Here is a 25,307-nt window from a genome sequence, read left to right on the forward strand (position 1 = left end):
CCCATGGATCTGAGATCAGTTCACATATTCAAGTGTTTTCAGGGCAGGAATCACAAAAAGTTATCAGGTATGGTTGGTTTCTCCTGCCTCTGGGCAGGTGAAAAAATATTTCCAATACTTCCAGCTTTCTGGCCTAATTGGTTCGCCCTTGGAGGATCACATAGCTACAGTAATTTACACCAGCTATCCCCCTATATACCCCTTTTACCTGGCAATGCCAGATGAGACCCAGAATCTCGCCCATTATACATAAGACATCCCAGGTTTAACCCTTCTTATAACCCAGGTTGAAATTCTGGGTAGGTCGACCTGGGTTATAAGCTTTGGTGCTTTCACAATGCACCTCGACTCGGTCCGATGTGCTGTTTGAGGGTAGTAGAGTGTAAGTTCAGGCAATGCCATGTTTACCTTCTATTTTACTGTAAGGGTTTTTGTCTGTCTCATGCTTATTGCACAGTATCAGTGCTCTGTAAATAAATTATATTAATATCACAAATAAGAATGTGAGAAAACAGTGGTGTCCAAATCTGCAGAACTTCCTCAAATACAGTGTTATGCTCTGTACACACGGTGCGATTGGCACTATCGATTTTGCCTATACAGTTAAAAGTGATAGCAAGTTAGTGCAAATGGCACCGTGGTTTACTGCACGTGAAAGCAATTTGATCCTGATGCGCGGCCCTGTGGCATAGTAATCAAAAGTAAAAAATAGACTGTGCAGTGCATTCTATTTCTACTATGTTGAAACAACATGGCCCCTCCCCCCTACCACCACCGCACCGTCCCTCCCTCACTGTTAGCTGAATTGAGAGTGCCCTGTGTGTACATACCTTTAGTTGTCTTCTAAGTATCTAAACATTTACTTCCGTACTAAATTACTTGCTTTTATTTTAAACTAGACAGATTCTTTTTTTTTTTTAAAGAAAGGTATTTCAATGCTTTAATATCAGATAAAAGAGCATTTAAGACCATATATGTTCATGCAGAAAATAACCCTTATTCTGGTTCACTTGCAAAGGCAAATTCCTACTCAAATGGACAAAACCATGTGCACTGCAGGGGGGAAGATGTAAAGTGTGCAGAGAGAATTAGATTTGCATGAGTTATTTTGTTTCTGTGCAGGGAAAATACTGACTGCTTTATTTTGACACTGCAATATAGATCTCACTTTGAAGTAACACCCCACCCAAGTTTAATTCTCTCCGCACAAGTAACATCTGCCCCACCTGCAGTGCACTTGGCTTTGTTCATTTAAGAAGGAATTTGCATTTGTGAGTACCAATAGGCCAAATTCAGCATGGATCGCTAATTAGAAAATGTCACAATCTGTTTCATAATCAAACGACTGTACAGCATTCACATTATGCATGCGTGGCCATGATTAGCAAGTAAATATCCTTACGCATAGCAGGCACAGTATTATTGTCAGGAAGCCAGTGTTTATGGGATGAAACATTGCTTTTTCTGGGTGTGTATGTGAAAACACAGGCGTGCCCGGGTTTTTTTGGGTGGGTCTCCGACTTCAGTGATGACCACTTCCAGCCTCGTTCTTTAGCAGATTAGTGGAAGCCCTAGACAGAGGCAGGCATTCAATTGATATAATCGCGGCTGGCAGCGAATCCTATGTAGGATTCGCTGCACTTTCGCCACAATTCTCCCTTCAGGGAGATTCGCCCGGCAGCCACCCCTCTGCCCTATTCAACGCCTCAGGGGCTCTCTGCCCCTGACGGCGAATTTTAATCCCCCGGCGAATGCCGCCGGGGAGCTAGGGGACGGCTGCAGGCAGGGAGATGGAAGCCTCCCTGCCCGGGCCGGACACTGTGGGGGTGACGGAGGGCTGTCGGGGACACAGGGAGAGCCCCCCAGAGCTGGCAGGGGGCTGTGCTAGGGAGCCGCTACACTCACTGGTCCCGATCGTGCATACGTAACGATCGGGACCAGTGTGCAGTGAATAAATGAATATTAATGAGCGGCTCCCGGCTCTCCAGATGCCGAATGTAAAATGGAGAATCATGGCGAAAATCAATGGAGAAAGCAGTTCTCCATTTGAGCATTGAATACACTCTCGGCGAATCCCAGTGAAAACCCCATTGAAATACACCAGCGAATTGCAGCGAGCATGAAACGGAGAACTGGCCGGCATTCACTGTTCGCTTTCGGTGAACATTGAATAGGGTGAATCATATTTTCAGTGAAAAAAATTCACCGCAAGGAGTGAAAACAGCCCGATTCGCCGAAAAAACTGTGAATCGGGAGCATTGAATACTGGCCATACTCTGATGGAAAAAACTGTTTGATGGTTGGGTTTTTGTGACTATATCTGCGAGTGAATCACTATTTGCAATGCATTCCCAATTTTGCAAGAGACAGTTATTTATTTCTGTCTGGGCAGCGGCTTTTGATTGCAGGCAACTGCTTTTTATCTAACAAGCGATCTATGCTGAATTAGGCTCAATTGAAAATAAAGTAATGAGACAAAAATTTCCATCTGTCGCGCTGGTGTTTTTGTTTTGCTTTCCTCTGGCTTAATACTTTTAGTTTTTTTTAGAAGGTGGAATATTATAGCATTTCCTCCATTATTTATTCCACCTTCAATGCTGTGCACCTCTGACCCAATGTTTCTGTTTTCAGCAGTGCCTATTGTGTAGCAATGCATTAATATTAGCAGTTGCATGGCTGTAACTTTATGCAAATACAAAGACCTTGTACATTGTGTACAACCAAGCAGCCGGATATGAAAGGACTGAGACGATAGTATTTTCAGTGTCCGTACAATACTCACCATTAAAACTTGCTCCAGCCCTATGGCAAGTGCAGCTTCTCAGGCTGACCATGGCCTCCTACCTCTTTGGCTGTGCCCTAAGTAGATCATGACGACTATACATTTACATTCATCATGCTATTTTACACATTGAATTACATTTGGCCACTGTTATACTTAAGTAATATACTCATAAAATTGTAAATGTGCCAAAGTGTAATGGAAATACTGAGGAGGCACTAATTCTAAAATACAGCCATTGCTATAGAGAATCCATCTTGCTGTTGTTCAAAGTGTCATACCCTTCAGCAGTGTCTCTTACTGTTAGATGAGCACACATGGATCTCTGATGGAAAGGCATGCAGTGAGGTGAGGTGAATGGAGATCATGCAAGTATATCATGCACTGGGAGAGCCATGCAATGGTATGGTGAAGGAGAAAGGGAAAGTGGTGGGTATAATAAGCACATCATTCTTGTGCTTCCTTCAAGCAAGTAAAAAAAAAAGGCAAAGAGCAGCCCAAGGAGACTGGAGACTTTAGTAGGCCAGCTATTATAAGAGGAGAACTGGAAACACACCTTTAGGTACAGGAACCCGGCTGACAGATCCATATGGAAGCATTTTCTTTCTGGGGGTCTCGATCATACATGGTGAATGCTGTTCTGAAGTATCACTTGGTGAGTCTGCAGCTTCACACGGTGACATCTTCTTGTCTATGGGTTTGTTGGGATCAATCTCTACTTGGTAAACTGACACAGAAGGCCGTGGCCGAGGGAGCACTTCTTCTACTGAAAGAGATTCAGCTGCTATGTCTACACATGACTTGCTTGCACCTTCATCATTTAAATCAGTGAAAACTGAGCCGTTGATTAGCTTGTTGGCATCTTCTGCTATAAGGCTATCAGCAGTCTGGCCATTGGTGAGAGGCAGTATATCAAGTGGAGATTCCGTAGGAGTTGTACTGTCCTGCTCCAACTCTCCAACTTCGCTGTCCTGCTCTTCCCCCGCAGCATATTTTCCTTTATAATCATCTTTATGGTGCTCTTTACCATTTGCTTCTTGTGCTAAGATAGAGTGTTGTTCTTGCTTATTCAGTTCAGGTTCAGTTATTTCATTACTCACTGCTTCCCAGCCAGGACTGATATCTTCATATGTATCACCAGTAACAACACATAGGTCTTCAGGGTGTGTTTCCTGGTGGTTCTCCACTGAGGTTTCTGAGATATCTGCTTCCTGTTCCAGTTCGATTTCTTGCGTGAAACTAGAGGACTCCTGTATCTCTGTCTCTCCTGTGACTGCTGCTGGGTGTTTAATCTCTGGGGTTCAGGAAGGGTAAGTTTGGTATGACAACATGAAAGATGTAAATGTGTATCCTCATTTTCCACAGAAAAAAACTAACAACACTAAACATTGTCTTAAAATAATTGTTTCTATACAAAGAACAAATCATACACCACTAATATAGAAACTGTAACAAACATAATGAAACTGTAACAACAAAATATAGCAACTGGCTGTCAGATGATATGTATGTACATTATGGCATACACAACATATAGAAAATGCACAGTAATCCATAACTTTATAATGCATGAATGTATGTAAGACCTTTATTGGTCAAATAATGCTTTATATATGTTATCAAACTTCTAATGTTCACTGGTGGCCTTCAACTTATGATGATCTGCCCGGACCTTGTAACACTGCTGTCCCGGTGCCAGAGCACGGCATAAAATAAATCAACTATATTTCCCTATCTTATTGCATCAGTCTCATTTATCATAGTTTCCCATGTGCGTTGAAGCGGACTACATTCACTCGGGTAACATAATTACTCTGCTGGTATTATGCTTGCCGTACTTCATGTCCAAGACTAAACAGTAAGATGTTCATGCAGTATAGCGTTTAATACCTTTGCCACTGTTGATAAGTAGCAAATATATAAACTGAGTTAGGAAAACATCAGTAGAGCAATTTATCTTCCTGTGGATTTAATAATATACTTCTACTTGGGCTGCATGATCAACAGAACTGCAGTAAAGGATAAAACAAATGTAACAATTATCTGTAACCTGTACTTTCAAGGCAGACACTACTATAGGGATTGCCCTTTTACATTTCAAGGCTAGACAGGAAAGAAAATCGCTCTGGAATCATATAAGGTTACCTCCTCCTTCCATCTGGTGTCTTCTGACTGTTGCCCAGCATTAAAATGCTACGTATATTAAAAGAACAGACAAACAAAAGTAGAAAGCTACAAGAGAACCCAAGTAGTGACATACAAGGAAAAGATAAAAACATAATACTACTACTACTACTACTAATAATAATAATAATAGAAATGCAAAAAGAAGTGTGCACCAGGCTGCCATGAAGAGATTCCCGAAAATACAATCATTGGTAATAATTTTCACATTTCCATTTCAGCCATCCATACCAGCCACTACTACAGACTGCTCTGACAGCAGCTACATTCACTCCTGAGGTTCGGCTAACAGTTGCTTACAACACTTAGATAGGAAACCTCCTGCCAGGGCTTAAGTCATTAGCTCTTCTAATCACTACTGCATAATATAAGGTTCTGAATCGATGTACTAAGCCTTGGAAAGAGATAAAGTGGACAGATATAAGTACCAACAAAATCTCTGTCGGATATACAGAAAGAGCAATCTTCATATATCCCAAAATTTTCAGTGTGTATACCCATTATGCATGCCCCCACTGTCCTTAGCGATAAATTCTATTAGGCCCTGCTGGGAGGGAACCAGAAGATATCGCTAGTGATCCCCATCACCCCCCTGCATTGGAAAATGTGTATGAACTTGGCAACTTAGGGTCCCGTCGCCAGCTAAAACTAATGGGCAAAAAGTGCCATCTGGGCACTCAAATGGGTCACTTTGTACATTTTAGCTCACCACCTTTCTCTTGTCTCTCCACACCTATACACAGCAACAATGGAACTGCTCAAATGTGGCATCACCGCCACATTTAAGCTATAAGAAGTCCTGGCAGAATCTCTTTCCCAGTGTTCTCACGATTCAGGCCTTGATTTGCTTTTCCATGTGTCATAGAGCACTATAGTCTGCAAATGTCTGAATAGCCCACAGACTAGTGAAATCACTGACTGTACAGGATCTACTATTAACTTTGGCAGTTTTTGACTTATAAGTCCACAACGTTTGAAAAACAGGCACAAAACAGAGCTCTATCAGCATTAGCTCCATGACTGAGCCCACACACACTCTGCAAAGCAGGAAGAAATATGCACAGCTGATCTAAACTCAAATGCATTCAGAAGGCCCCACCCCCTCCGCCCTGCAAGATGATATCCCTGCAGCCAATATCAAGGCTTTGTTCCCAGGATTCCAAGCTTTCATCCTTGATACTCCTGAAGACTTAGATGGATGCAAAACTACCATTAGTCCTTTCAGAGCAGAACCAGCCCCCATCCTTACCAGCAGGGACTGTGCAAAGTGCAAACCATCCCCTAAAATAAAAAAAGTGATCCTAGCCAAGGACTGCTTGCCACCAGCTAGACAGTAAAGAAGACACCAAAGGGAAGAAGGAGGTAGCCTTATATTCTTTAAATGCAAACTTATTTCCTTATAGCAGTTGTCATGGAAGATACAAAGTAAAAACAATATAATGCCAAACATTAAATTAAACATATGCAAACACTGATAGAGCTGAAAAGTGAGGCTAACGAGGAAGCCAATGATCTGCATGGCTTACTTATTCTATGAAGGAAGTAAGCTGTGTAAATTGCCTAACGGCAGGTCACGCCATCTCCTATAGTAACTTCTGTACATGAAAGCACTTACACAATATATGTATGAACATTACAAAGCTGTATAGTGTGCAGGAACAGTTTTGAGGTAACTTATTTTTTCCCTGGAATTGCTCGTGTGACTAACAGGTAAGTGGTTGTACCTTTTACTGCATTCCCTGCAGCCTGGTCTTCATGGTTGGGGGTGTTACCGACACTGGCTTCCTCAGCTGAAGGACATAAAGGAATATCAGGTGAGTGGTTCTCAATATCTTTATATAATCGCTGGCCTCATATGTTAACAACGTTAACCAATGACCAGATTTATGCCCAATTTAGCCAGCTATGTGGGTTGCCAAATTCAGCAGATCCAGTTGACAGTCAGTCTCATGTCTAGTGATCATTTGTTGGAAATCAGTCTGGTGCGGCACAAGCAGGTACATATCACCACGTGGGCAGAGTTACTGAGGTGAGCGAGTGAGACTGATTTCACGAAGGCACCATCAACCTAGGTTCAATAGTTAATGATGTGACTAAGGGCGTTATTCAGGTTGATTCACTTGGATTCGTATACGCATCCTTGCAAGTCAATTGAACCCCGCCTTGTGAATGTTGGCACGCCGGCCCACCATTCGCAGGGCACGTTCCTCACACTGGCTGCGAATGTATGTTTTGCATATACATCCATTCGCAGCATGCAGTGGACCGCCCACATCATTCCATTGTTGCCGACCATGGAATGATGTGGAAGGTGCACGCATATGTCAAGACTGAGGCACCCTTACATATGCGTGCACATCCAGGATGAAATGGGAGACATCCGGTGATGTCAGCTGCCCGCCCCCATTGGCCACGTCATGCCCTCATTACCATGAGAATGCCCTGTATTCTCATGAGAATGCCCATAAAATGCTGGGCGTTCCCATATGCTAATGAGCCAGCCCGCCACCCCATGCCCTCCACATACAAGCATGGGTGCGTGCACCCAGCCGTCCAATTTTGCGCCGGGTATGCATGCACTCAGCGCATGCGCAATAACAAACATTGGTCACCATGTGAACGAGCGCCAGTTGCGAACAGACCTGAATAAGGTCCTAAAGGTAGATATGCAAAAAGGTTATATTGTAATATTCAGTGTAATTGTATAATCTATAAATACAGATACTTCCACATACATCTAGCCTCCTAGCATTTAAACATCATGCCATGGCATGGCCTGGTTGCGCTGAGCATATTTGCATTTTTCCATTACAATGCATATTTGTGCAAACAGGATGCAGACACAGCTTGTGCTAATTAAAATGATATGCAGCATGCCTATATTCTTTAGCAGCTGCCCTGCCTCCCTCCCCCCTTGTAACGTCACGGCGCACACAGCCGGGTTGCCGGGGGCAGGGCCAGGCAGCGGCTGATGGACTGTTCAGTGGAGCTGCTCGGACCCGGGGGTTACAGTGGTCCCAGTGGGGAGCGCTCCCTAAAAAAATCCACCACTGAAGGGGTTAAGGCTTGTTACCCACTGGCATTTCAATGCTCGCAAAAAATAATTCTACATGTGTCTCCATAGTTTCTAGAGGCTTTCATATATCAGCACTCTAAATGGACAAAAAGTTGTCCAATTTCCATGGTAGCTCACTGTGCATTAACTCACTATGGTTAACTCACCTAGTTGAACTAATTTACTGTTTGCTTTTTTTATTCATTCATGTGATTGATTGATTGATTGATTGATTGATTCATTCATTCATTCATTCATTCGTAAGGCCATTCACTTAAATGGGGTTGTGCTACAATAGTGTTAGTAACCCCATTGACATAAACAGGTCATAAATTATTCTCCACCTCCCTACCACATAAAGAATATCCAGTGCATCTCAACCTTGGGTAACCGCATGTGAACTGTATATAAAAAGCACATGAGGTTTAAACTGTTGTGTTTGGATACAAACATAATGCCAATGGATACCTGAATTAACTTAGCTTAACTCATTCTTATAGGTATCCGGATGGCTGACAGACAAAGGGGCGGGATGTATTAATATACATTGCTGCCCTTTGCTGCCAGCGCATATGTACTAACATATGCGGCTGGCATCGCCGTACGGTGACGGAGGCCCCCCGCAATACCTGTACTGTCAATACTGTAGGTCAGTACCATATGGTTAACATACATATGGTCAACATGGTCAAAAGGTCAATACAAGCAAAAGGTCGACATCACTATGGAAAGGTCGATACACATTAAAAGGTTGACATGTGGAAAGATCGACGTACATTTTTTGTGATTTTTTTTTTTACTCTTTGATACACGTGGACTCTGAGAACGGTAAAGTGTCATATAAGGGCTAACTAATTGGGGGTTGACATGCTCAGGTATCGACACTGACAAATGAAACATAAAAAACTCACATAAACCTTTTTCTGTGTTAACCTTTTTCCACGTCAAACTTGTGCATGTTATCTATTTGGTGTCGACCACATATACCACACCCATTCTTATGATACTGCTTGGTTTTGTGATCAGATATCATCAAGTACAATAATAACACAGCAACACGCTAGAATGTTGCTACAATTATTGCTGCAGCAGAGAATGCAGAAAGTTAGAAGCAATAGATGCAGCAAAGCAGTAGGAAAATTAAAATAAGCTACACTGTAGGATAGGAGAGTCATGCTAGATAGAAGAGAATACTACTGTACTGAAAGGATACCAGATTAAAAAAAAGATCTACCAGCAAAGGCAATAGAAGATGATAGCGAGGCAAATAGCAGCTGTTATAAAAGGAGGCCAAAGGATCAGGCTGTAGGGTCTAACTGTTCTACTATGTTTCAGGGCTGGTGTTTAAAGCATGGTATATACCAACTTTGGCTTTTGTGTAACAACTAGTACAAGTGTTCCCTAGCTGGAACTTGCAGTACCACAAAAACTGGTGCTTAACCCTTTGAGTGCTAAGTCAATTTGTCAAAATAGGTGTGAAACTTACCAAGCAAACATTTTTATTTATCATAATGACCTGTAATGTTTACCTCATATAGAAAATATATATTTTTTTTTTTACACAACAAGGGTTAAGAAACAGAAGGCAGATGTATTTATCCTGGAGAAGTGATAAAAGTGGAAGGTCACTTTTATCACGCAGCAGCCAATTTGCTCCTAACTTTCATTTTCAACTGGCAGTTATGAGCTGATGAGCTGATGATTAGATTAGACCTTAAGCCCGTACACTTGGGACTTCCCAGCTGAGCGATCTAGATAGCACAGATCTCTCAGCACACATCCTTGGCTAGATCACCCAGCACACATAGCGATATGTGTACTGAGGGATCTGTGCTAATTTCCATACCTGATGCACATGCAGAGCAATCTAACTAGATCATGACTGCATGTGCAGAAAATCTGAGCGGGACCACGCATCCCCATCGCTTGGAGGCATACACATGGAGTAATCCATGCTTAATTTGAAATGGGCTAAAAATTGCCCAATGTGTATGCACCCTAACACTTTATCACTTCACCAGGCTTAATATATCTGCCACAGAATATTGTATAGCACTGACTCAAAGTACTGTCAGTTAAAATCAGGCCTTTATTTACCCTAATTTGACATGTTTTTATTTTAGTTTTTTACTATTTTTCTTCTTTGTAAAACAAAGGAGGCTGGGTTTACTATATAAAAGATTACGGGTATGTGTTGCATACAATTTCTAAATTAGGACATTTTCATTGGCAATGCCTAGGGCAGCCTGGAACACAACCCTGATCAAATGAGAACACCACTGCAGTTTATATTTATATGGCAACTGAGGCTGAGACTAGAACAAATTCAAGGACAAATATGCTTTGGAAAGAGTATCTTTGTGTTTGATCCAGCACCTGCTTTTATCACACAAACTGAGATTCTGAGCAGAAAAGCAAACCGGAGGATAGCAAAGAGTCACAGCCGCAGGGGAATGCTGCACCCTGTAGGGCACTGGTGAAAAACTGGTTAAACCGGGCAAACTCTGCCTTACCAGTGGCTCCCTCAGGGATCTCTGTATGACCCTGTCCTTTTACTCCATCAACATGTGCTAGATCCTGGTCTAGCACAGTGGCCCCGTCTGTAAAAGGATGATAAAACAGCGTGCAATAAGTAGGTCTATAGTGATAAAACAGACATGTGCTCTGTAAAATGAAAGTTTATGCGATTGAACCTGCTTTCCAGACATAATCATAGTCCTGATTATAAGGATTTTTTTGCTATAAAAATATATAAAAGTGCGGAAACACATATTAACCATTAATCTTAAAATGCTAATTGCAGATTATTTATTACTTTTTTAGTAAAAACCTGATATGCCTGTTTTTATTTCTTTTTTAAGAAATTTGTCCACATTTTTCTTCTGTTCCTTTTTCCCATCTATATAGACAACTGTGCAGTACAGAAAACTCTATTGTTCTGCATGCTGGGTATGTATTAAAACATGCCCTGTTTATCCTAATCCTATTTCTACATACATAGACAAATGCACACTACAATTCTCTTAATTTGCATGCAAGTATCACTATACAATCTAGGGCCTGATTCTGGTTCACTCACAAAAGCAAATTCTCTCTCTAATGGACAAAACCATGTGCACTGCAGATGGGGCAGATGTAACATGTTCAGAGAGTTAAATATGGGTGTCATTTCGTTTCTGTGCATAGTAAATACTGGCTGCTTTATTTTTACACTGCAATATAGATATCAGTTTGAAGTACAAACCCCACTATGCTGTGTACACACGGTCCGATTTTCTTTTCCGATGTTGACGATATAGTCAACATCGGATCGGCATCGGATGCAGATCGCAAGGGTTTTAACCCTTGCGATCCCGATCCGATCCCGATGCGCGTTCACGTATCGGAAGCCAGAAAGTCTTGGCTGCCTTGTCTATATAGTGCAGATCTGCACTATATAGTCAAGATAGGATGCAAATCAGATGTGCCTTAAGATCCTATCCACGATCCTATCTGATCAGATCGTGGATAGGATCTTAAGGCACATCTAATGTGTGTACACACCATAACTCTTTCTGCCCTACCTGCAATGCACATGGTTTTGTCCATTAGAGAGATAATTCATTTTTGTGAGTGAACCAGAATCAGGCCCCTAATTCTATATGCCTTATACTGTACACATAAACAATTTATTTCATCTAGTTGTGAAATACAACAAAACAATGCATAAATTAAACATTCATTTAATGGTTATTCCTGTAAAAGGGCCGGTGGCTTAACTGAACAGTAGCCCCTGAGTGACTGACTAATACTTACTTTGAAGTCTTTTGGACATCATTTAATATTGGCTGAAGTGTAAGATATTACGTCATCTGATAATAAGTTCTACATTGACTACACATTATTTTTGTATTAAATCAGATGGTCGCACAACAAATATATCAAATAGTATTTAAATATATTCACAAACACTGCGTTGATGCTATTCTATTTTGTTACGGCTCTGTAGATCAACCTTTTACATTGTCTTTCAGCATCCTTCTAATGGAAGCTACTGTATAGGTGCAGAGCAATGCACTGTAATGCTTTGTCAATAGCTTCTCACATATATTGTTTTATACTAAGTAGTCTGATTGAACCATTATGTATGCATTTATTTTAAATGTTTTACTGTACTTCACTGTAATGGAGAGAAAAATGCTTATTTCCTGTTCTGTAATAGCTCTGTCCTAGTAGCTGAGAAGTGACAAGTGCATGGAATGTCAGTGCGTCCGCTTCACCATTTAAATATAAACCTGATCCCTAGTGTAACATACAACTCTTTGCTTGGGGTATTTGGGTTGGCATGAAGTACAACAAGCCATGATGAAAATAGTAAGTGAGGTTTGCTGGTCTATAAGAATTAATGTCCCATAAGAAGCTTTTCAAGAAGGACTACAGAATGCTGGGAACCAGTCACATTAATTCATAAATACCATACACTTTTGGAAACCGCCAAATGTTAGCATTATATGCTTTCAGCTTTCACCTGCTGAATAATGATTATAGTTTCAACTGATGACAGCAAGTATTTAGCTGGATACAAAGTAGATCTATTTATTCTGAAATATCTTCCTGAAATGATTCTTACGCCAAACAGTGAGTATTCTGAGCGCTTACTCAGATTGCCAAATGGCCAGATCATTTTCCGCAAACTACAGTGACCTGGCTGTACAGGTACGCCACGGTGTGGCTACATCGGTTCAACCTGGGCAGAATTCGGAGTTGGCCGTAGTTGCAATTTGGGATGCAGTGGAACTATTGTTTTTTTTGTTTGACCATTGCATCAGAGTTGCACTGTAATCAACTTCATATACATGGTAGCAGAAATTCCTGGGCAATTATAGGGGGTGGATGAAAAGATGGACAGAGATGTTGTATCCTGTTGGGGTGTCGCAAGCTTGCTGATCACATAGGAGACCAAACTTGGAATGTGAAGCTGCCATATTGGTGGTGCAAGTTTAAAAGGTGCAACCAATGGTGGCATCTAGATGCACCAGAGAGCAAAGCAGCATCTATAAATTCTGCGAGTGTAGATCTTTGTTCTTGTGCATAAAGATGTACGGCAACACCTGGGTACACCAGGAAAATGATTGGCAGCCGCATTAGCATGAAGTCACAGATGTGATTACAACAAAAGATGCAAGGATGGCACAACCACTTAAGACTCACAATCAGGTGGGTCAGATGTATTAAGCCTGGAGAAGAGATAAACTGGAGATAAAGTGGAGATAACATGGAAAAGATAACGCACCAGCCAATCAGCCGTGTTTGAAATATGGCAGTTGGGATCTGATTGGCTGGTGCGTTATCTACTTCCACTTTATCTCCAGTTTATCTCTTCACCAGGCTTAATACATCTGCCCCACTATGTCTTACAAATCTCTGATCATGTGCAGAATCGTAGCTTTGTGCAGGATGGTGGCTTGACACTTATTCCCAGCAAAAGAATTGCACCCATTACCGCTGGTACAAAACACTTCTGCCAGGCCCGTTCTAGCGACATAACTCCCATTCCATACTCCCTCCACTGGCTGAACAAAAAATGGTGAATCATCTCCAAGATTAACTCACTGAGTTTCAAAGCACTACATGACCAAGGACCAAGGTACCTGCAGCAACTTCTGGCAAAAGAGCACTATATAAATACAATTATTATTATTATTATTATTATTGGGTTGACTAGTCATTACCACACTTAATCAAATCCAACAAGCATGATAGTGAGACTTTTGGCCAGGTTGGTCCAAACACAGTATTATTTTTGGGAAGCTTTAATGCTAAAACATCACAATGTAACTGCTGTTTGGTTTGCATGGACTTAAATGCTGCTGGCGCTGCTTCATACACACCTGACATTGCAAGTTTTACTGCAGCAATCTATAGTGCTGGGTCACGGCTTTTACACTGCAGCTACTACACCGAAAGTGCATGTTACCAGTAGCCTATGCAGCAAACATCACACAGAAGTAATAGCATATGTAACATTTCCCTCCCATCAATGGTGGATTTACCACTAGGCATGTGTGGCACATGCTTAAGGGAGAGGCACGCACTGGGGGAGAGGGATGGCAGAGGATGCTCACTTGCAAGAGAGCTCCGCTAGGCTGATGGTCAGATGGGGCCAGGTAATTCCTTTCTTTTTCATTACAACTTATTTTTTTTATTTTGCAACTGGTGGGCAATGGTCAGCAAATTGTGGTGGTGGCAGTCGGGAGACCCTTACATGATGGTAGCGATCTATCGTGTTGTGCCTAGCGGCAGCTTAGCCCTGTCACTCTGCCGTCTCCCATAAAATGCAGTGTTGTACATTTTTACAAACGTGGCATCATGAACTCGGAGTTCATTATCTGACTATACGAGGGACAGATGAGTGAATGAGTTCCCCTGATGCACAGCCTTGAGCAACTTCATAATCGTGTGCAGGGAAAGTATGCTGCATCATTGCAAGTGTCACAGAACTGTGGAACAGTCAGTGTTTTCTACCTTCCATATATCTACTTGTAGTTCTGTCACTCACAGGTCCTAAACCACAGCTATCATCTGCAACTAGGGTGGGGACCTTCCTGGCCACCTAGATACTGTACATTCCTCCCATTTGCTCCAGTATCTAAATTATAGGTTTACACCATATTATTGACATGCATATGGTCAACATGGTCATACGGTCAACATGAAAAGGTCGACATGTGTTATAATTTTTTGTTTTTACTATTTTTAATACTGTACCGTCTACATGGACTCTGACTGGAAACAGTAAAGTGAGCTTGTCTGAAGAATGGCGAGAAAAGCGATCCACGTTAGGAAACACGTTACACTAATTTGAGGTCCATATGCGCAAATCTACAAATTGACCCAAAAAAATACAAAGGAAAAAACCCTCCTGCTGCCCTTTTCATGTGATGACCATATTGCCCTTTTGACACACAAGGATTTACTCCATCCCTTTAAGTAGCTGCTTGGTGAACCACCCCTTGCCAACACCCAATCTGCTACTTAGATAGCATGTTTATTTGTCCTTTTGGACATGCCAAATTTTTAACCATGTTGACCATATGCATGTCGACCATATCGTGCCTATTGACCTTTTATACCATACCCATCTGCTCCCATAATTCCCAACCTCAAGGACCAAAATAACAATAGGAGAATCTAGCAAAAATTCTAAATGAAATGGGATATTTTTAGGCTTGGGTGGGTGGAGAAATGCGCTGGTGACTTAAGCTGGCCATACATCAGAAAGATATTGTACCCAATCATACAATCTCAATTGATTGTAAGATGGATTGTATGCAGATTGTGTGCACATCTTGTGTACACAATCATACAATCAATCATAAGATGGATTGTATGACTGATTGTATGATGGATTGTATGCAGATTGTGTGCACATCTTGTGTACAAAATCATGCAGCAGATGGATTGTATGACTGATCATATGATCGATTGTGTGTAGATTGTGTGTCCAAAAACCACCAAGGACTGCTGGGGATTTCAAGGGAAATTGTACACAATCATGAGTGCAATCGATCTTAAGATCGATCTTTCTGATGTATGGCCAGCTTAACAGCAGCAATAACAGAGCCAGAGTTATCTTTTTCATGTTGTCCAGTGCATGCAAGAAATACCCATTGAACTTGCCCAACATCTTAAAAAGGTTTACATGGCTTAGGTCGATATGGAAAAAAGGTTGATGCAAGCAATAGGTCGATATAGAAAAGTTTAGACATGGAAAAGTTCGACATAAGTTTTTCACATTTTTGTGTCTATGTTGACTTACGTCAACATGGAACCCTTATCAGTGTACCGCGTCCCCTTGCATGGCTCACCATGCTTCAGGCACGATGTCTCGCTACGCTCGGCACACTACATCATCTCCCTCTATGTCCACTTGGATAATTAAGTATGAAAAAACCTGTTCTGGGAAACAAAAATGTGAAAAACTCACATCGACCAATTGCCTGTGTCGACCTTTTGTACATTCAACCTAAGCCATGTCGACCTATGGCCTGTCGAGCAATAGTGTTGGACCTATTGAGTGTCTAATTAATTAGTGTAGACCCATTGCCCGAATACATAATCCCTTTTAGTAATCTTTTTGTAATAAGTAACGCTGAACCTGTCTACCATGCCTATAAACCGGACTGTGCCCGCACTGGTCTTATAGTAACTGTTACTATATTTGTATAGATGTGTAGCTACCAACTTCCATACAGATATTGCTTCTGTCCTGTTATGTTTCTACTGTACTTTTATATGCACATGTACATATGCAGGTGTATGGCACTGCAGACTCCCGAGATGTCCTATAAATGAAGATAACAGGTACATTTTAATATAGTGATTACAGCACTAGCCAAGTGCAATGTACTAACCCCCATCACCACCTATTCTAAAGAAAATATTTACACATACTGGGTTTTCAACATTTCACAGCAGTAAATATCTATTTCCTATACTCACCATGTTGTAATGCAGACGGCAGCCTGATTACATCCTCGGACACATGACTGTTGCCATCTACACTAGAGTAGGCCCCATGACGGGAGTCACCACCTGAGTAGTCCCCCACTGCATCATAATCCTGATACTGGTCAGTCATCCTGGAGAAAGATTAACCTAGGTGTAAGGAAGGGTTTTTGTTAGCAAAAATTTACATTAACATATACAGTATGAGTAAATAAATATTAACCAAAGCATTGGTGCAGTACTAACACACAACAGCCAGGTGGCAATGTAATACTTCCAATAAAAACAAATGACAGAGCTGCTATAAGGAAAATCTAATATGCTTTTATGTGTTAGGTTCCTTTCCTCCCAGGGGAAAGTCTATTACGGTGTGACTGCCTGAGACCAGAAACAGCACAATGACTATACTGGGAGAGAGTGTAAGACGGGACATATTCTCAGCATCTACAAAAACACTGACATCATTGCTTATTATATGAACATTCCAGTTGTGATCATTTTAAAGGCTGTATTTCTATATTTGCTCCTCACGGAGGTAGTAAGTCTGCAAAACAGCCTGGTAGCTGAGACTGCTGTAACATCTCTCAGCCTCTCTCACATATACTAAGGTAAAGTATCACTATGAAAGCATGAGTATTGCTAATAATATCGGTTCTTGTTTAGTTTCACGGCGGCAGCATGGCTGCCCGCTACTTCCGGGTTCGGTGCTCGGAAAACTATCTTAAATAAAGTCCATGCCAACGTGAAATGGTTCATACCCCCACTATCCACATTGGCATGGAGTTGATTTTAGATAGCGTGGCGAGCCACCGAGCCCGTAGCGTGGGTGAGCGAAGCGAGCCCCGCAAGGGGACACAGACACTGCTGCGACTGAGACGCTGCCGCCGTGAAACTAAACAAGTACCATAATATCAATGAAACAATGACAAAATAACAACTTCCCATGAGTACACTGCACCTTTCAGACAACATATAAACAAAAAACTTTAGCTATTTACTATACACAGCGAGACGCAGGCAATTGCTAGAGATGCTATTTCATATTTAATGATCTCGTTAATATATAACAATTTTTGAAGAGTAAGCCATGTGTAATGCAAACCTAGGCGAGGTGCCTTCTGAGAAGCACTGTAAATGGCACTCCCTACACTTAGCTTTATAGGAAAGACTCTATCACTGAGGCAGAACTGCCATATACAGATCTGTGCCAGCTGCCGCAATGAAAATGGCCCCACCTGTAGATAAGTCTAGGTAGACATTAAACAAAAGTAAAAACAAGCAAGAGGTTGACATGTTAACGGTCGACGCATAATTATTTTTGTTAAACAGACTTGTTCTCACTTTACAATCCAAGTGCGCATAGAGTAAAGCTGGCCATACATCTACAGATCGATTGTCAGATCGGGTTGGTTGGAACAAAAACCTTGTAATATCTGAATGACAGGTTTTGGCAGTTTTCCTGCATTTCAAAGCAAATGGTCAACTGTCATTTGCGCTCATCCATTACCAGGATTTTGTTCCAACCAGCCCAATCTGACAATAAATCTGTAGATGTATGGCCAGCTTAGACTATAATAGTGTGCAGAGGGCAGTGAGGCACCGTGCACAAAGCTTGCCATGCAATGGGACACGGAGCACTTATAGGGTGTCCATGTTGGCAGATTTCAACAGACACCAAAAAAAAAACATGAAAAACTCATGTCGACCTTTTCCTGTGTCGAACATGTGCATGTGGACATTTTTGTTGAGTCGACCTTTTACCAAAGTCGACCTAGACCATGTTGAACTTTTTCACTGACCTATTGCCTGTTGACCAATAGTGGCCGACCTAATTACTGTTGACCTTATGATCCACACCCTATGAAATAACCATCTACTGGAACTTACATTCTGTAGGTGCACAGGGAGAGTTGGCTTTTCTTTTTTTAAATAGAGCAGACAATTTCACCACCCCAATCACAGCCAAACACACTACACCATAAGGCGAGATGTATTACAGCTTCAAAAAAGTAGGCAAGTGACAAAGTTGCCCATAGCAACCAATTAGTTTCTTGAAAGCATTATTCAAGTACATCATTTAAAATGATAGCTAGAAGGAAATAAGTTCCTGTGGCTATCTGCTCCATTTGTGCACTACTTCATTTTTCAAAAGCTTTGAAACATTTCTCCCTAAGGTCAAACATGTATAAACATCATTAAAATGGCATAAAAACCAGCATTTGCACTGTAGTTCACAGCACTAGTTTCTATGGAAACAAAGGGGTAAAGCATTTGATAGACTGTACATATTTCCCAGCATGCACTATTGTGTGTGTATTTTCATGCTCCATGCAGACAACATGTCTCCCACTAAACTCTGACTGGTATTTATAGTCCCAAAAGGATGGAAATTATAACTCAAACTCCTTGTATTTCTGGAGCACATTCATTCTGCTGTAAATAATAAATCTGATCAATTTTAGGTGGTTGTATAAAACATTCCCCATGGCCCACTAGACAATCATTGGAATAATTCTGCTTTGCATAACCCATAAGCACAGCACAGAAGGAGGAGGAAAGATAAAACATTAAGTAGCAATATAAATACAATACATCACAGAACTGTGCTGAAGTCATGATGCTCTCTGGGAAGATGAGCTGTCAGTTGAGGCGAAAAATTGGTCATCCCATTAAATAACATATTTTACTGTGAGGGATTAGGAAACCTGTTCTGAGCTAAGAGTACCATTTTCCAACAATGGGGAACATTTATTAAGGGTATCCGGACACATGATAGATTGACTCTAGGTCGACAGTCATAAGGTGGACCACGTTTGGTCGACAGTGAAAAGGTCGACAGGGTCAAAAGGTTAACAGCAAAATGTCGACAGTGGAAAGGTCGACAGGGTCAAAAGGTTGACAGGATCAAACGGTTGACATGGTCAAACGCTCGACGTGGTTAAAAGGTTGACATGCATTTTTTTACAAAATTTTGAGCCAACATTGCATGCAATAAAAATAGTGCTTAAAATCGGCAAAATTTGCACCTGACAACTGCGATCCAGATAAATTTTATGTGCAGCACGTTCCGTCTGTAATAGTGTGTACACACAGTACTATTTGCCTTTCCGATGTTGACGATATAGTCAACATCGGATCGGAATCGGATGCAGATCACAAGGGTTTTAACCCTTGCGATCCCGATCCGATCCTGATGCGCGTTCACGTATCGCAAGGCAGAAAGTCAGATCTGCACTATATAGTCAGACTTCTATGCAAATCGGATGTGCCTTGCAATCTGATTCCGATCCGATCTGATCGGATCGTGGATAGTATCTTAAGGCACATCTGACCGTGTGCGCACACCTTTAGGGTTGATATGATGTGCTCGGGAGCGCGCATCAGATCGGATGTGCTGTAAAACACATGCAATTTGGTCCGATTTATTGGCCCTATACATCAGAATCTGCCAAAATCGGGACAAATCCCACTAGTGTATGGGCACCAGGGGCGGGCTGGGCCGGGGGGCAGGGTGCCATGTGCCCCCCAGGCCGCTCTATTAGGAGTGCTGCGGGCCGCGGCCGCCTCCTCCACACTGTCGGCCGCCATGTTCCTGTAGGCTTTGAAAACATGGCCGCGGCTACAGGAACATGGCCGCCGGCCTCCAGTGCTAAGTGGAGGAGGTCCCGGCGGCCTGTTCCCTTTGATGCGCCGTGGGTGACAGACGCTGGGTGTGGGCGAATGATGATGACGCCGACGGCCCACCCACCCATGCGTCTGGAGCAGCAGCAGCCAGCAGGCAGGCGGAGGAGGAGTGGACGGGGAGCCGGGGACTGTGGCTGCAGGAACTTGGAAGCAGCAAACACTGTAGAGAACCTGGGAACTGCCGCAGCAGCAGGTGAGGATTAAACTCACATATATATAAAAAAATGCTGCGGTTTCCTAAAGTGTCCTCTTTTTAATGTGTTAAGTGGGAGCAGCCTGTTGTGTCCTCCTGTTATTATGCAGGGGAAGCAGCCTGTAGTGTCAATAATGCCATGACACCACAGGCTGCTCCCCCTGTATAATAATAATAATAATGCCATGACACCACAGGCTGCTCCCCCTGTATAATAATAATAATGCCATGACACCACAGGCTGCTCCCCCTGTATAATAAAAATGCCATGACACTACAGCCTGCTCCCCCTGTATAATAATAATAATAATGCCATGACACCACAGGTTGCTCCCCCTGTATAATAAATTATTATACAGGGGGAGCAGCCTGTGGTGTCATGACATTATTATTATACTGGGGGAGCAGCCTCTGGTGTCATGGCTTTATTATTATACAGGGGGAGCAGCCTGTGGTGTCATGGCAATTGGCATGATTATTATACAGGGGGAGCAGTCTGTGGTGTCCTGTTTTTAATGCAAGTGAGCAGCCTGTGGTGTCCTGTTCTTTATGCAAGAGAACGGCCTGTGGTGTCCTATTTTTTACACAAGGGAGCGGCCTGTGGTGTCCTGTTCTTTATGCAAGAGAGCGGCCTGTGGTGTCCTATTTTTTACACAAGGGAGCGGCCTGTGGTGTCCTGTTTTTTTACTCAAGGGAGCAGCCTGTGGTGTCCTGTTCTTAATTTATGCAGGAGAGCAGCCTGTGGTGTCCTGTTCTTAATTTATGCAGGAGAGCAGCCTGTGGTGTCCTGTTCTCTATTTATGCAGGAGAGCAGCCTGTGGTGTCCTGTTCTTTATTTATGCAGGGGAGCAGCCTGTGGTGTCCTGTTCTTTATTTATGTAGGGGAGCAGCCTGTGGTGTCCTGTTCTTTATTTATGCAGGAGAGCAGCCTGTGGTGTCCAGTTCTTTATTTATGCAAGGGAGCAGCCCGTGCTGTCCTGTTTATTTATGCAGGAGAGCAGCCTGTGGTGTCCGGTTCTTTATTTATGCAGGAGAGCAGCCAGCGGTGTCCTCCTCTTCTGTTTTTTATGCAGGTGAGCAGTCCTGTGGCAGGGGCGAATTGCGATAACGGTAAATCAGGCAAATTTTCTGTGTGCCGTGTCCCGCACCCCTCTCAGTGGACATTCTCCTACCAAGCCAGGCTGATACATACAAAACCTCGGCTGCCACAATCGGAGCTTCTGCACTTGCGCAAAATCTCAGTTAACCTGGAAGCATCCGCAGCCAGCTGTAAGCATGGCAGGGGGGTGGAGTGGTGTGTGCAAAAGCCCTCCGCCGGCTACTGTGAGTTTGTGTGTGCCAGTGCCTGGCTTTCCCTGATCCTTGTGCGGGTAGCAGCCTGTGGTGTCCTGATATTATACAGGGCAGCAGTCTGTGGTGTCCTGTTTTTATACAGGGGGAGAAGCCTGTGGTGTCGTTATATTTTGTAACGAAAAACCTCCATTTTAATGATGTGCTGTTACTAATGGGCCAGTGCTCTGGGCTTGCCCCCCAGGCTAAAAGTTGCCAGCCAGCCCCTGATGGGCACCTTACGTCTTTTAATAAATTTATAAAAGTACATATTTCTGAGCTTACTGTAAATAGGTTACTGTAACAATGGTAAGATATGGTTAGGGCAAAAGGCCAGGAAGCAGTCAAATTCCTTAGGGACAGAATCCTAACATTCCCAGAGGTAAGTACTGGGTTGGGGGTAAGTCACTAGATGGAGGGATAGCCTGTGGGTTGGCTAGATGGCTAGGATAAGGCAACAGGGGGTGAAGCAAAGACTGGTGATGGATAGAAAGCAGGTACTGTAAGTATTCAACTTTACAAAGCACCTGGTTCTCAGCTTCACGGTACTCAGAGGACCACAGAAGACAGGACTGCAAAGCCCTAATTTTTTGCTTGCACCGCAATAAAGGTAAGTATAATGAAGTCCTACTAAACAATGTTTATTGAAGTATGCAAATGCATTGAAGTAATGCGATATATAGTGAAAAGTTTACCCACATTTACATTAATAGGCCTCTAGGAGATCTACAACTGACACCTAACAACTTATCACTGAAAACTGCCCTCTCCTCTAACACTGTGCCCACCAACTTTACACTTTTCCCCTCCATAAGAGTGCCCGAAGGGAGGCGAAGGAAATTATTACGGAGAAGGGGGAGGTACATTGTGCCTCAAAGTGGAATATCTCTAAAGGTGCCCATACACTGCTGCAACGTCTCACAGCAGTGTTCGGACACCTGATACCCTGCAAGCCGCCAGGACCTTGCCGGCGGCAGAGACGCATGCTCTTGTGATGGATCACATGCATCCCTGCTTCCCGCCCACCTCGCCGCCTGGATGGGGTGGTCGGACGGCCAGTCGACCCCACTACCTTTTCGGGTCCGATGCACACGGGACCGCGCATCGCACCCGACTGCATGTCAGGGAGAGGCGATTTAGTCCAATTTAATGGGCAGATTGGTCGCAATCAACCAAAATCAGACTAAATCGCCTCAGTGTATGGGCAACTTAAGTTTTCTGAGGATTGAGTCATCATTCATGATGGACGGGATATGGGAAAGTGGCCTACTCCATAGTCTGTAGTCATGCCGTCCCTAATTCTTTCTGTGAGAGTTGGCAACTATGGCACAGGGAACACAAATCAAAGCTAATATTGGGCAGTTTTCTAAATATCTAAATCAATTTTCACTGAACCTCACACCAGCTCACATCTCCAAGGGGACGGTGAAAATTATTGTTTGAACCGAGATCTCAATTCTACACTAGCAGTGTCAATTTTTAAGTACAGACCGGTCGGCCATAGAAGGAGTACACCGGGCAGAAAGGACCTAACTATGAAGGGCCAATGATGGTATGCAGAGCGCACCCATAATTGACCACTCAGTGGCGCCTCAAAGTCTATAGAGGATCTGGTGTGTCGACGTCCTGTTGGCATATACCCTACGCGAAAGAAACGCGAGAATTGTGTTAATAACATCTGCGAACCCCTGATGAAGTCCCTTGCAGGGACGAAACGGGAGATGGCTGCGGGAGCACGACACCCATTGAATACCCCCCTAAATGTCAACATGGTCACTGTCGACAAGTCATACCACACCCATATGCTATTCAAACATTTGACACAGCAACTGTCAAGCCAGAATTCTAAATACAGATATATTGTGTGAAATGAAAATAATAACAAAGTCTACTGGATATGCTATTGAGAGTTATTCATTCTATCAGTGGTGTCCAGCAGTACATATAGTACATATGCCAATCACTGTGTTAATTACTAGGCAGGATTGATCAGCAATACTTTATTTCCTTTTTATGTGCTTACTGACCCAATTTCACAGTGTATAATAGTGGACATTAATCACAAGTGGTTTGTATAAAACGAAACTCAAAACACACAAAAAAAATGTTCTTAATTTAATTTTTCTAAACATTAGATGTATTTGTTTATTACAGCATAATGCACTTTAACATATTTAACTGTTACAGGTTGAGTATCTCTTATCCAAAATGCTCGGGACCAGAAGAATTTTGGATAATGGATTATTCAGAATGTTTTTATATTTCAATGATGTATCTTGCATTATCTTGCATTTATGTTGTACAAACACATCAAACACATGAAATACACATAAATATATTTTATTTGTGCATAAATCAAGGTTTTAAAACATGAAACAAAGTTTGTGTATTCGCTGCCTAGTGAGCAGGTAAAGGCCGAACGCACACCCCACCACAGCCGAGCGAATCCCTGCACTACCATGCGAGATGTGTACACCCTTACACGTCCGCTCAAATGCGGCCGCACTGCTACGTCCCCATTCTACTCAAATATGGGAAGATGAAGTTAACCAGCCTCATTGTATTGGAAAAAAATGAAAACAGTCTTCTTATATTTACAAGACACACACTTAAAAAAAAGCACAATATTTCTGAGTGCTTGGGTCTATTAAAAAACCACTGTGTGTCTTGTGGTAAACTAATGTGGAAGAAGAGACAGTAGTATAAGTACTGTTATTAATTTACAACTAAATTATGTACACATTACAAACAGATATTGCAAATACTGTAATGATAAGATTAACTTGGCCGCTTACCTTTTCAAAAGGCCCCAGTGCAATAAGGCACCGTGCTTCAGTTAGCAGTTACGTGTGAGGACTCTACGCAGTACAGATAAATACAGAGGGAGGCCTCTCTGGTTTATCTTGTGCTACAGGGAACCTCATGACAGAGCAAATGCTTTATCTCCAGGCAGCAGACAAACCTCTCTGTAACACTTCAGGGAGTCAGCACTTTATCTGGGGAAGCTTTCTTTGGTAAAATGGGGACAGTATGTAATAGCACTGCCAAGGCAGTCAAATAAGAATTTAATGTGGACAATGACAAAAAAAAAATATATATATATATAGGCACGTATTGGTACATTTATTGAGGGGCCCATCCACCTGGCCCATACACCCCTAGTAAGTTACACCTTTCTCCATTCACCGTCTCACCCAATTGTTTACATAGGACTGACACGTCCACATACTCCTAATGAGTGGAACGCAGGGTCACTTCCGCACATAGTAGATGGAACGCAAACATTCCGTCACTACGCTTCTTTCACATAGTGTAGATGACCCCCCACCGAAAGTAACGGGGTGGAATACGGGGCATCTGTACTCAGCGCACCCTTCACCCCGCATTAAATAGCGAGTTGGTACACTAGTACTCAAGTGCACAGCACATTTGATAGATAATCTTGCCCCCGCCGGAAGGAACACGGTGGAACGCAAAATTGGTATGCACCGCACTCCCGGAAGTTAAGACTTCCGTCTGGGGGTGCGTCAAACTTGAGCACTCTGCACAGCCATCTGAGAGCTTTGTCCCCGCCGGAAATAGCACGGTGGAAC

General features: G+C 42.6%; 1 protein-coding gene across 14 annotated transcripts in view; it reads right to left on the minus strand.

Moving 5' to 3' along the window:
• Window positions 1–25,307, minus strand: part of LOC146008065 (microtubule-associated protein tau-like) — a 99,311-nt gene that overhangs the window by 40,924 nt on the left and 33,080 nt on the right. For 12 of the 14 annotated variants that reach the window (XM_083146980.1, XM_083146976.1, XM_083146975.1 and 9 more), the window contains 4 exons: window positions 16,503–16,658; window positions 10,535–10,621; window positions 6,691–6,756; window positions 3,339–4,076 (listed from right to left, as the gene is read on the minus strand). In XM_083146980.1, coding sequence (XP_083003106.1) covers window positions 3,339–4,076; window positions 6,691–6,756; window positions 10,535–10,621; window positions 16,503–16,641 — 1,030 coding nt within the window. In that variant the 5' untranslated portion in view covers window positions 16,642–16,658. Of the gene's footprint in view, window positions 1–3,338; window positions 4,077–6,690; window positions 6,757–10,534; window positions 10,622–16,502; window positions 16,659–24,509; window positions 24,649–25,307 lie in introns of those variants that run through there. The other 2 variants (XM_083146969.1, XM_083146977.1) reach the window with 2 other exon arrangements.

This window comes from Crinia signifera, chromosome 6 (assembly GCF_055691185.1).
Source record: "Crinia signifera chromosome 6, ASM5569118v1, whole genome shotgun sequence".
Taxonomy (NCBI): domain Eukaryota; kingdom Metazoa; phylum Chordata; class Amphibia; order Anura; family Myobatrachidae; genus Crinia; species Crinia signifera.